Source organism: Pteropus vampyrus, unplaced genomic scaffold, assembly GCF_000151845.1.
Source record: "Pteropus vampyrus isolate Shadow unplaced genomic scaffold, Pvam_2.0 Scaffold74, whole genome shotgun sequence".
NCBI lineage: Eukaryota > Metazoa > Chordata > Mammalia > Chiroptera > Pteropodidae > Pteropus > Pteropus vampyrus.
In genome coordinates, this window is record NW_011888855.1 from 5,222,651 (window position 1) to 5,236,272 (window position 13,622).

Genomic DNA, 13,622 nt, shown 5'->3' on the forward strand with positions numbered 1-13,622 from the left:
GTAGCCCTTTCTTTCTTTCCAAGAACAATTCCAGCTAATCCTCAAAGCAGCTGCACTGAGCTTCCTGCAGCCACAGGATACGTGACTCTGGAGTCACAGAGCCATGTCCAAACCCCGAAATCTCTTCCCCTTTAGTCAATTTGGTGTGCAGAGTGCGGACACAAGCCCTGGGTGCCGGGACACTGGCACTAGGGGGGCAGGAGGGTCAGGGTGATGACCTGTGAGATGTGTCAGTCCCCGGAGGTCAAGTGCACTTTACAGCCTGCCTGTCTTTGGAAGGTTTAAGCTAGCCTTCTAAGCTGCCCAGATGCAGATGGGCCAGGTTAGTGTAGGGAGGATCCCAGTGAGACAGGTAGAGGAAGGTGGGCAGGCAAAGCAGAAGAGCAAAGATTTAAGACCACGTAGGCAGGCCCTCCTACCCCGACTCCAGCTCTGAGGATCAGAAAGCTTAACGCCATAAAATGGGAGCACTTCTAAAAAACAGCTCATGGTGCTCGGGGTGCTCTCTGGGAGGTTAGGGGTGGGCTCCTCCATCTCAGCAGCCCCCTCCCCCCACATGAACCTGCTCCCCTCTCCTTCACTACAGCTCCCAGGCCTGCACCCAGAGGCTCTGCTCAGGACCCCTGAATGTCACCTCTCATATGGGGACCTGTCGCCTGTAGATGGATTAGGGCAGATGCTTCTCCAATGTAGCAATTCCAGTCCAGGGCCCAGAAACTAGAGCTTCACATGGTGGCACAGGGCTGCTGTCACATGGTGAAGGCCATGGCATGGGATTTACAGTGTTGTGGAAAGGCCAGTCTCCAGAGGAGAGGTGGGAGACGGTGCAGATGGGAAGAAGGGAGGCGAGGGGCGGGTTGCCTGATGATCCAGTGCCCTGAGCCTGCCAGGCAGCCAGCAGTTGGCTCCAAGGGATCCCTGGGGCCCAGGATAATTCTTCTTTGTACACAAGCATATTGGGAGGTGATTCTGCTCCTGGCCACCAAAGGGTCCCAGATGAATCACTTCGCCAGTGGGCCTGGATACCCACCCCTCCAGTCTCTTCTCTCTTCCCTCCCCACCAGATAGGGTCCTATTCCAGCCCGCACCTATACTTGGAGGGTTCCTTTTCTTTAAACTTCTAAATACTGTGCCCACAGATCTTAGCCATCCTCTCCAAGGCCCTCCCCCTCCAAGGTCCTCCCCAATCTCATCTCCCACCCAGCACCTCTCTGTTCTAAACCCTCGCACCACCCATGGTTTGGCCCCCACTGCTAACCGTTCGTACTATATTTATCGCTCACCATGTGTGAGTGTATAGATGATTTCTTAAAGCTCTGTTTGTGATTATTCTTTCTCCTTTCTCATGATCCTATGGTGAGACAGCCCATGCGCAGGAACCTCCTGTAGGATGCAGCTCATGACCATCTTTTCTTGTATCACAAGAACAGTTGTTTTGAATGAGATTAGGTTTAAATTTTATTATACATTTTCATCTAGAATGTATAATGAATCACAGATAATTTTGTTCTAGTCATCATGGCCCTACAAGTAGTTTCATTCCTAAAAATTACCAAGCCACCTGGGAACAATCAGTTAGACAAGGATGGGCACCAAGTTCAAGATGGGACTCTAAAGCAAGACTTCCAGGATGGCCATGGGGCGGCAATGTCACATGTTGCAGCATCCTAAGCAAAATGAGACAGTCAGAGAAATGAGCAGCCATCCCCTCCCCACCACTAGTGCAAGTCCTCCGAGTGGGACCTAGGAGGCTCTGAGGCAACAAGGGCAGGGCCACATCAGGTAGGACCCCCTTTGGAGAGGGTCCAGATGGACACGGGCCCTGCTCTGGTGGACCAGCTCTGGAAAGGAGGCAAGGGCTCCGGCTGAAACTCTGAACCCTGGATGCCATGGTGCTACTGCAGTCAAGCACTATGTCAGCCTAAAGGAGTGACACTCTGACACTCCAGCTTCTTCCAGCCCCCAGCCCATCCTCTGAGGGCTCCAGGGCGGCTGAGTCACAGGCCAGAATGAGCCTGTGACATTAGATCTGCCATCGCCCACATCCCCTCTGGGAAGGAGAATGTCTAGATGGCGAGGACAGCATCCTGCTCTGAGATCAAGGGAGGAAGAATGGGACCAGGGAAGGTAGGAGCTGCTTTCTTCTTTATTACTCAATAAATGTACTGAATTGCCTTCAGGCTAACGCTGAGAGCTTAATCACCATACACAGGTTAAAAAAGATCAACCATAGAAGAGATATTCCATCTGCTAACTCAGACTCCATTCAGCAACAGCCCCTCCCAGTCCCCCAATTCCACTCCCATGCCCCACTGGTCCTCAAGCCCCAGGAATGGAATCACAAATCCTATTTCTCTTCAAAGGATAGGGCCAAGCACACAGCTGGGTGTTCAATGGATACTTGTTGATGACTAAGATTTAAGACTGCCAGATGTTTCCTGTTGGCCCAGACAGCCCAGGGCCCAGAGACCCACGCTAGGTAGGTACACAATGGCCTGAGAAGGTCAAGTGAGAAGTTCTGCTTTGGGACACAAAGACATACTCCTAAGCTATATTGCCAGGGGAAGAACACCCAAGCATGAAGCAGAGAATCCCATTCTTCACAGCCAAATGCTAAAGTGAAAACAACAGCATATGTAACAACCAGACAGAAGAGAGTGGAGGAGGAAGAAGAGGAAGGCTGGGGCATTTTTTAGAAGCACTGTAATTAGAGCTTCCACTGGCAGTCCTCTCCCGTTTGACGGCTCCCAGCGTGCCCACATGAAAGTCTATTTTCCTGGGATGGACACACAGAATGTGGCATCGGCAGAACCACAGACACCTGAGGTCTTTGCAACAGAGAAAGTTTTCTGAGCATGTTTTTAAATGCAAGGCTAGAAAGGGAAATACATAGGGGGAAAGTTCTATTTTCTTTATTTGGAGAACAAGCTTTAAAAGACAGAATAGCTTAATCAAGCTTTGAATCCAATAGTCGTAGAATGAGTGTCGAGAAAAGCCATTGGAAGTCTTACACCTATTTAATGACATCTCCGAAGAGAATGCCTATTCCCACCACCCTCGATACCTTCCTTCCTTTGTAGGGACCATTGGTAGCCACTCTCCCCAGAGTCACTGACTTTTTCTGCTGACTGAAAAGTCTCAGCAGAAATGGAGCATCCTGCATTTGTTTGAGTTTACGTTTCACTCCGGGTTCTCATTGTTGGCAAGGCTCTGGTGTGCCTGCCACAGTGATGCTGGCCTCTTCACAGAAGGGACAGCCTGGGCCAGGCAGACCCCAAGGACCACTCTAGGAAGAGACAGTGACTGAGTCAGGGACTCTGCCACCTCCCACACACGCAGCCCACAGGAATCTCTGAAGTTTCTACTGATTCAGTAAGAATGCTGGAAAAATGTGAAACTATGACAAGATTCTACAAGTGAAAACCTAAGTGAGTCAGGTGACTCGCTCCTGGGATTTCTCCTGTAAAATGTCCTAGAAACTCAAGTCACCTTGTCCAAATTCCTGCACGATGCCAAAATGAATAATAAAAGATCACCAACTCATTCACTCACTTGACAAACATCTGAACATCCTACTTTGTACTACACTCTCCTGGACACTGGGGATCCAGGGGGCCCAGACCCCAGGATACGTACCCTCCCATCCCAAGAGCCACCCTGCCAAACACTGAGTGCCAAAGGACTACAGCTGAGGTCAACATGCCAGGCCATGGTACAGGAGAGGTGCACAGTCTTCTCAATGGGTACTTAGTGGGGTCTGAGATTATGGACACAAAACCACGGCTCTGTCTGCTGCGTGCTGAGCAGGAGCTCGGGGCCAGGTATGACATGCGCCATCTTGGTTAATCCTCATGACGACTCTGCAGTTGATACTGTTATCCCCTGCATTTTACTCATGGATAACCTGAAGGTCAGAGAGAGGAAGTGACTTCCCTCAGCTACATAGCTTGCAAGGGAAGAAGCAGAATGGACTCACTGGGCCCTCTGGCTTGCGGGGGCCCCGAGGCAAAGGCAAGACTGGATATTCCTTAGGGAGCAGTGCAGGCAGGCAGTGCCTCAAGTGAGGGATTCAGCCCCAGCAGGACAAACCAATGATGTGGTTTTAAAACAACAAATATCCTAGAGGAAAAAGAGGGAACGTAGCCAAAAGGATTTGGTTAGAGAAGGGGGTGGACAGCAGCCATTTCTCCCCAGAACTCAGGGCTGCCTGCATCAGGCTGCCTACGCCAGGAGCTGCCCCAGCACCAGCCACCCAAGCCACCAAGAGCATGCGGGCCTCCCAGCCTGGGCGGGGAGAGATATGTTGTCAGAAGGACAAGCCATGCTTCAGAGGCCCAGGCCCCTTGCTGGGACTAAAACTGAGGTTGTTATGTAGGTGTCTGTCACCTCTGTTGCCAGGCCAGGCCGCCAATTCCCTCACAAACAGTTAGGTGGCCAGCAGAGGTGGGTCTTTAAACCACGTCATACTCTATGAGAGGCTCGCTGGTGATCAGTGGCATTCTCTGGAAAGGACTTCTGTGAGAAGTAGGGGGATGACTTCCCTTCTTAACTCTTAAAAAATCACACACATACTTTCTCAATCCAGATGCAAAATAACTCAAAATAGCAAACTTTAAAATATTTTAACAAAAGTAACAATAGTAGTTAATCTCAGGAAGAGTTTCAATTTGAACTCAAGACCCTGTTAGAACGCTGAGGAGGGGGAAAAGCAAGGGCCCATATTCCAGGTGGAGCATCAAGAAATCATACAGGTACCTTCTTAGAACTTCCTACAGATGGAGAGAAGTCAGTGGTCTCTAAGGTGGTCCCTCCTGGCCAGCACCAGCCTGTCATCAGCACCAGCTTCCCCACTCCTCCCTTGTGTAGAGTCAAGCTGAAGCCACCCTCTGACAGAGCCCCACAGGCTGCTTACCCTCCATCCTTCACTCTAGCCAAGAGTGAAGCTAACTCTCCTGAGTTATTCCCTAGTAGGAATAAAACGAGACTGCCTTTTATTAGGGAGAAGAAATCATCAACTGAATAGAAGTGGTATATCATTTTTCATGAGAGGAGTAAAGAGATGGCAAGAAACTTTAAAGACCATGAACAAAAAAATCCTGTCCCTACTCTCCTTTAAAACTCAGCCAGACCTATCACTTGGACTTAGAGAAGTGCCTGGATCTGACAGTGAAAACCTGTCTTCGGGTGGACTCCCCACTTGTGCAGAGGATACCTTTTTTTGGGATGAGCACCCATCTTCCCTATCTTGGAGCTAAGTCTTTCTAGCCACAAAAATAGGACAGATACCACAGAGAAAAACACTGGACCTAAGCCTGGGGACCAAGTATCTCCATGTGGCTTGGACTCTAGCTCACCAGGAATTTCAAAGCCACACAACCACTTGCTTCTCTGGGCCTCGTTTCCCAATGACCTTAGATCAATGTTCCTGTGATCCGCAGCTCTGATGTGACTGGTCCTCAGATGCCACACACCCACACGGGCCATGCAGACAGTGCCATCGGGAGGCTTCCATGGGATGGGCTGCCTTTTGTTCTGAAAGTACAGCCCTTAATATCCTTTATAAATAAGAAAGTATAAATAAAAGTATAAATAAAGAAGTGACAATGTTTCTAGGTGGTAGCTGAGTTTTGTCTGTATAAAGAAAAAGTTTTCATTTTTCAGCTCTGTGAAATCAAAAGGTCTAGGAAGCACTTCCCTGGGCACACAGCAGACACTTCGTCCTCGTTAGACAATGAATAAGAGAAACAATTCGAGTTCCCACCCAGCTCATGTGCCCAGGACTCTCTCCTCCTCTCCCAGACACTAGCAGGTCACTGGAGTCTGTGGCATCATTACACACTGCAGTGGAGCCTTCTTTGAACCCAGGCCTGCACTGAGGGGCGGCAGAATATTTCCAGTCAGATGGATGCATGCAGGTTAAGTGATGAGAACTCCTCAACTGCTCCCCTTTCCCAAAGGAGAACACGCAAAGTGACTTCAGACAAAGGTGGGCCAAGCCTTCAGACTGCACTCTTGTTGTTTGGCCACACGGGAAAGAGGAAGAGAGGTAAAATTGTACCTGAAATAACACTTGGTACATTCTTTACACATTTTAAAGAGGCCCAGTGAGAAGCGACAGAATTTAGATGTGAAGACAAACTGAAGGGGGCCTGAGTGGGCATCTTAACCTCCCCCCAACTTCCAAAAGAAGAAAAGGAAGCCCAAAAAAAAAAAAGGAAGGGCAAAACACCACAGGACTCCCTTGAGCAGGGCTAGACCTGGAATGCAGAGCCACAATGAAAATGCTGTGGTCTCATCCTGAAATAAGCAGACTTTGGGCAGATCGCACTTCGAGTTAGGAGGTTCCTACAGGGCTTAGGGGTCTCAGCTTGGTTCTCCTCCAGTGGGATACCTTTCTAGTCTTGGGAATGGGTAAAAGGACTAAGAGGCTTCATTCTGGACTTCAGAGAGAAGGCCAAACCATCCAACGCTGGTGCGTCACTAGCATTTGACAGGTGCTCTGTGCAACCCCTAGCTCAACAGCCAGAGCCAGGCTCACTCAGGACCCAAGAATCACACTCAGAGCTCTCTTCCTCCACCTTCCTGGCCCCATCTCTCAGTCCTCCATTTCTGTCTGACCTCAGCACACCCAGATCTTTCCCTCCAGGACTATTGCCTCTGAAACAGGACTTTATGACACCATCTCTCAGAAAAGAGGAAGAAACACCAGGTAAACCATTAACTGCCCCTTCCTCCAATCCCGCCAGAATTCTATTCTACTCTCCATCCTGCAAGGGTCAATTCATGGCTGGATTCTGTGTCCCCACTCCCTACTAAGCCCAGATGTGCTGTCGGGGACACAGATTTTTAAATTAAATTGAAATGAAGTTAATTTTATTTTCTGAATTTCACTATAGTCATCGAAATATCTGAGCACAGCATGGAGCTAGGTAGGAACTGTTATTCTCCAAGGTCAGCTGGTGGCCCCACCAAGATGAAGTGTTAAATGAGAATACTCATGTTTTACTTTTTAAAAAACCTCTTGGAATCAAGATCCCAGGAAGAAAGACATTGGGTTCCTTGGTCCATTGCCTTTCTGACTCAAGGGAAAGTCTACGCAAAAATGGAAATGTGTGTGGCCGCCGAGCAAGAGAAAGGTCAGGCAGAATGAACAGACAGCTTCTCAGCCATCAGGGCACATGCCCTCCAGCCAGCACCAACTTGCCTGGCTCCCATGGCAGTTTACTCAGGTGTCTCCTGCTCAGAGTACAGGGACCCTCTCACATGCCCTCCATTTCTGGAACCAGTGCTCTCTGCCTCCCAGGTGGCTAGAAACAAGTCATGGCCAGGAGCCTCAAAGCAGAAACCACAGCAGTGGAGGCAGAAGGACAATGGTCCTGGCTTGGCAGGACAGAAAAGTGAGGCCCGCTTACATGAGGCCTATTAGAGTCTGTCTGACACCAACATGGCATTTACCCATCTCTAGATGGGATGCTAGAGAGATAACCCACAAACCATAGAGAATAAATCAAGCAGAAGATCAGGGCCTGGCAGAACTGACGCTAGCAAGTCCCCAAACAATGAAAATCAGAGTTCCATTTACAACGCATGGCCTGATGTCCTGATTACAAGGTTGGACAGTTTCTGAGAGAAGCATAGATTATTTAGCAGCAGAGGCATAAATAGTTAGATTAGTAAATGCTAAATTAAGAGGAAAAAAAATAATGGTTTTCTGTGAACTCATAAATACTCATTTTCCGGGGTCACAGAACTTCTCAGAGCCGATTAAAACTCTGTCAACTGTGATCTCAAAATACTAAAGGGGCATGAAGTGCGCTGACTAGTCCAGAGCAGAAGGATCTCTGGGAGCAGTGAGAGAGGAGAAACATCCAACACAAAGAGCAGAGACAGCGACTTCCTCCGTCCAAGGATAAAAATAAGAATGAGAGCCCCAAACAGAACACCAACCCTGCAGCTATGGTACCCAAAAACAGCCTGGCTGGGCCCTGAGGACAGAGACTGGGGCAGGACACCAGTAAGGGTGGCAGAGAGGTGGTGATGAGCAAGGAGAGCATAGGGTGTGGCTCCCCCTCGGGATTTAGATGCCTACAGACCAGCTGGGGAGGAAGCCTGGCATCAGAGATCTAAGTTTACCTGCTTGCTTGAATACAGATGAAGATGGCTCTGAATCCAGGCTGCTTAAATTCACCTTTCCCCTTGCCTACCTGTCCCTGCTCCCCGAGCCAGTCGCACATCACGTTACTTCCTGGCTTGACTGCAGGCTGTGCCCTGCTCTCCTTTTCCTGACTGCAGACAGCATATACACGCTGACAAGAGCTAAAAAAAGGCCAGCGTGAATCACCCACTGGATTCTCCTTCTTGGGTGCGTGCATGCAGCATGGGAGAGGATTCCTCTAGGGCTTTTCTGCCCAGTGTCCCCTGGGACTGGAAGCAGAAGCATCACCTGGAGCTCCCGAGACATGCAGGATGTCAAGACCCACCCCAGACCTACTATACCAGCAACTGCACACTAACAGGAACCCCTGGCTACTGGTGAGCTCACCGAAGCGCCAGAGATGCTGGTGTAGGGCACAGCCCATGCAAACTCAAGGTGGGAACCAGCTCGTCCGGCGCCCCTGTGAACTTGTAGTATTTGCCACCATCTTTCACCTGAAAAAGTATGGTTTTACTCACATATCTGCAGATGGGAGATTGTGCTCTCCCAATGTTACCTGAGAAACTAAAATCCACACCCTCTGACACAGCAGAGAATCATGGCCAAGTGTCCAAGGCCCAGAGAAGAGGTTGTCCCCACCCCCACTTGCAGTAGAAGTGCTGGGTTCTCATAAAAGGGGTGCGGGCAGCAATCCCAGCACTCCACGGCCAGTGAAGGGATCGCTGGTGCCTCCGGCTGAGACATTTTGCCCAGAGTCTCATTTTCCTTGAAAGCCAGTCAAATGCTGGAGTTGGCAACAAGGAGTGTTCCGGAAGGGTGACACTGCAGAACACACACATGGAGATGCGTGCAGCCCTGTGCGGGGAGTTTCTCTTCTCCACACCCACAAAGTCAGGGGTGAGAGGGAGCAGAAGTGCCAATGGGTTAATCTTAAACCTTACAGAAGATCAGCTATTCTTTCCCAGACATCAACCAAAAAGAAAGGCCAGGGGTGGGGAATATGGGGAGAATACTACCAGAAAGGGTAGGGAAGCATTGCCTTAAATTCAATCACATATATAAGAACAATGGCACTTATTAAGGAAAAGAAATCATTTTTAAAAAATGAATGCCTAGTCTTAGCAGACCAAGTCCTCCTGAATGCCTAACCAATGCAGAAAGAAGCCAGAGCATTTAAGGTGTCTGCAATTAGAAGCCACCCTCACAGGGATAGGAGTGCCCACGAGTACAGTCAGCATCTGGGGCCAGCACTTGCAGAAAGGGGCAGGGCCGATCAGCCAGAGAGAGTCACACTTTCCTAGGCTGACCCCTAGGGTGAGGGAACCGTCCTAATTACCGATACCACCCGATATATTTTTTCCTCGAAGACTTTCCTATGAGAATTTGTACATATTGAAAACATGGTGTTTTCACCATATCACTAGTCTGTGAATGTGGAGGCATATGAAACTAACAATTTTTAAAGGACCCAATATTACTGTTTGGAGTTATTTAATGCATGACTAGAAACTATGAGTAGGAGCAATTCAGAGACAGTTCAGCAAGATCCATGAAGGCTACACAGGCTGTGCAATGGCCACCATCAAATCCCCGTGAGTGGCGAGAACACAGCATCCAGTCCCCAAGGGGTGGGGGGCTCCTAAAAATGCCTGCCTCTCAAGATGGGGCGGGTCCCTGGAGGCTGCACCACATCACTTCTCACTTTCCTGGTCCCTCCAAATATAAAATTCTACCAATATTGATTTTACTACTGCATCTATATTAGCCAGAGCATAAGGGAAAGGAAAATATAACTACTTCAGAATTTCAATAAATTGTATCTCTCAGAATTGTTTCCTCTGAATTCAGAATTCTATTAGTATTCCAGGCCATGTTCTGCCACTCAGCTCTTATTAAAGAGGCTCTCCACCCAGCTATACTTCTTTTTATCTGTGTTTGTAAAATGGCAAACTCCTTGAAGCTATTTCAACTGCAGCCTTTGTTCATAAAACAATAATTTAACAAAATTCACATTTGCTATAATTGCTTTAAAAATGTACGAACACGTACACATTGGTCATTTAATTCTTATTTACCCTTAGGTTACTCAAGTAATTGGTATAATAACTTTAAGGGCAAATCAAATCTTATTAATGCTTTCCAAGTACTTTAAAAATCTTAAGTGAATGAATGTTTTGTAAAGTACTACTATCAGGAAGAAAACACAGAGAAACATTTTATCGTTCAGTTGATGAAAAGGATTTTTGATTTATTTATTGAGTCTCAGGAAACTCTGTTGGTTTTGATTCTTCTAGAAAACAAAGCTGTCTGAGGAAACTGCTAGAGAAGTTTCATATGGTTTGGTCAGTGAGTTATGGATATATTAATAGCTACCATTCAAAGAAGAAACTACCCAGAACCTATAACATACAAGGACTATCTCGGATGTGGAAAGGATACGAGCCTGGCTTGACCAGCAAGCTGCTTACAGGTTTGCTGAGAGACCGTTCATGCCCTGCTGTGCAGGGAGGCATGTCACACACTTAAACGCTTGGCAATCTATCGGAATTTGGGAAGCACCAGTGATTTCATGACTGCTACCAAATGTTGAAAAAATATTGATTAGCTCAAAAACATACTGAGCTTCTATTTTGCTCTTAAAAGTATTAGACACTGTGAGGAAGAGAAAAATAAATAAGACAGGCTTCATCCATATGCTTAAAAGAGAAATGTAAGAATGAGAAAAATAAGAAAGGTAGAGAAGACTAGGAGTTTGGAGAAAGAGATCAAATGGGACCGAGGATGGTCAAGGATTGTTCTAGATAAAAGGTAAGAACCAGAGCCGAGCCTCAGAGGAGGGGACAATTCAGGCATGTGGAAAGAAGGGACAGCGTTCCAGGGACAAGGACCTGGCAAGGGCATGGAGGGGCCGTGCATAAAGAGCGATCAAGGTGAGCAAGGTGATCAGTTACAAATGAATGTTTTGTCTTTCGAACAGTAAGCACACCTGTGTGTTTGTCTCTTTGCTCTGCTATTAAATATTCCACAATATATTTGTAGGATTTAGGTGATCATTTTCTCTCTGCGTGGATGTGAGAATAATGATTAAGCCATTCCCATATGGGAAATGCCAGGCTCGCTAGCAAGCCAGCCTCCAGACTTTCTCAAAAGAGCATTAAGTTGCGTCCTTTATGGATTTAAATGGGAGAGATAGTGTTTCTATTAAATCATCCGCTCACCACAAAAGAAAGCCACGCTAACTTCGGCAGGAAGTGTGCAGTAAATTACTTCTGAAGCTCCCCAAAGATTAAGGCTCATAGGTTTGAGATTGCATTACAATTAAGTAATAATGAAAGAGAAATCGTGCCTTTTGATCAAATAATACATTAACCCTACCACACACTGTGTACCGTTGTTCTCTCTCCGGTAATGTTGACTTTTTGAGGTAATTTCTCATTCGACAGGACAGAAAACACTCACAGGAAAAAAAAAAAAAAAGGAGAAGGGTATGCGTTGGGGAAGACAGTGGAAGGTAAAATGCCCTGAGTGGCCCTTGGATAAGACAGCATATTTGCCGCCTCATAAAGAAAACGCCAGGTAATGTTAATGAAAGGGTGTAGTCATTTCTTCAGGCTCAGCACATATAAAATCTTTTCTGCAGAAAAACTGCATTCCCTGCAATCCCCAAATTCATGAGGCCTACCACCTGAGCAGGGTGAGGTGCAGCTTAGGAATCCTCTTCAATCCTTAAGACCGAGTTCACTAACCAATTAGCAGTCCATCGTGGCTCTCCAGGGAGGTATTTGCGAACAAGTTTTCCAAGCGCTTCAGAAGCATTTATATATACCTAATGTGCCATTAATCATTCTTATCTGTTCATTAAGGCGGTCTCCCTCAGGACCTCTACTTGCCAGTTCTTCCTCAGCTTGCTTCTTTTTATCTATAGACCCGGAAAGGAGTTCATTTCTTTCAAAACATATTTTATAATTAAAAGACTTCATTTATTCACAGGGGTGTGCTCCACCAATGAGTCTGCATTTTCTGAGTTTTATTAAACATACAGAAAGGCCATTCTCTTGAGGGTCTTTGTGGAAGACAAACCGTACAACTACAGCTGGGCTTGGGAACACATTTTCAGCATGGAGAGATTCAGACCATTACTTACAGCATGATATAAATCTCCTGTCCACATCAACGCATGTTGCTTCCTGCTGTCCCCTATCAACAAGGGGGAACAATTTCAATTCACGCTGTAATCTAATTGATATAAACTAAAGATGGAGGGGAAATCAGATATTGTAACTTGAAAAGCAATCAGTTTGAAATGTCATGTCAGCTGTCATGTGACTATACCTCTGCCTGCGACTCCTCCATATCCACGTTCAGGCCTCTGCTGCTTCCTGGGTCCATCCGTCCCAGCGCAGCCAGCAGCGAGGCCCCGAGCAGTGCGAGATGCAACCAAACGTGCACTGGTTTCATTCTGTTGAGTCTGTTGAGAAAATGACACATGCTCAGGATGAAGCACTGCAGAATGGAAGCAACTTACCTCAGTTAGTACCTGTACTCCAGAATCAGATATACCCGAGCTGAAATCCTGCCACCAATCTTTCTGTTCTACCATGGAGAAGTTACATTACTTCTGAGCCATAGTCTACTTGCCTCTAAAATGGGGTCAATAACCCATATGTCATAGGGTTGCTGCGAGGGTTGAAGAAGTCAGGTCAGGCACATAGTAGGAGCTCCATAAATGCCAGCTGCTCTATAGAAACCCACCTGAAACACTACCTTCCACTACATCTCCAAGAACAAACCAGGGTGAGAAAGCTGGGTCCCCTCTGTTAGGTGACTATATATTCATGCTCAAGTTTCCTCAGAAAGCAATCAGTGCTCGATAAATGCTGCAGAAGAATCGTGTTAAACCCGTGGCACCTCATCTGCAGCTGATGTCTTGCTTTATGTAATGGTGAGCTTCAAAATAAGACCTAATATGTAAATAAGACCAGTCATTTTTGTAGCAAAATCCAAGCATCCCATAGACAATGGAATTTCAATAACTGTTAAGGTGTTTCCTGAGGCTCACGTGATAAACTGTCTAACATCCCAGAAGACAAGAAATGGACACGTCAAAGTAATCATAGAATTACCTGGATGAAGAAACTAAGCATCAGCTACAGTAAATATTCAACTCTCTACTGTGTTCTGGGTATTGTGCTAAGGGGACAAGGACACAGACCAGTCCACTTGCCCAATTATCTGTACTTTTTGGGTAAGGTTTCTGCTGTGAACATATTCTAACCTTAATTTCAGTGTCTCTAAGAAACATAGCCAGATAGAACTCATGATGCAGTATCTACAACTCTTACTCGAGGAAACTAGAGGGGTTATTGATTTCTGTGAGCATCACACAATTCAGTGCTTAAGTGCACGTGGTCCACACTGCATCCTGATCGTGGCTGGAGAGATGAAAACACAGAGCTCCTTGGAGGCC

General features: G+C 47.0%; 1 protein-coding gene across 1 annotated transcript in view; it reads right to left on the reverse strand.

Moving 5' to 3' along the window:
* The window catches only part of FSTL4 (follistatin like 4), a 362,076-nt gene extending 349,463 nt beyond the window's left edge, over window positions 1–12,613 (reverse strand). The window contains exon 1 of the mRNA XM_011362303.1: window positions 12,488–12,613. Within this exon, the coding sequence (XP_011360605.1) occupies window positions 12,488–12,613 (126 nt within the window). The remainder of the gene's footprint in view (window positions 1–12,487) is intronic.
* Between the last annotated feature and the right edge of the window lie 1,009 nt (window positions 12,614–13,622).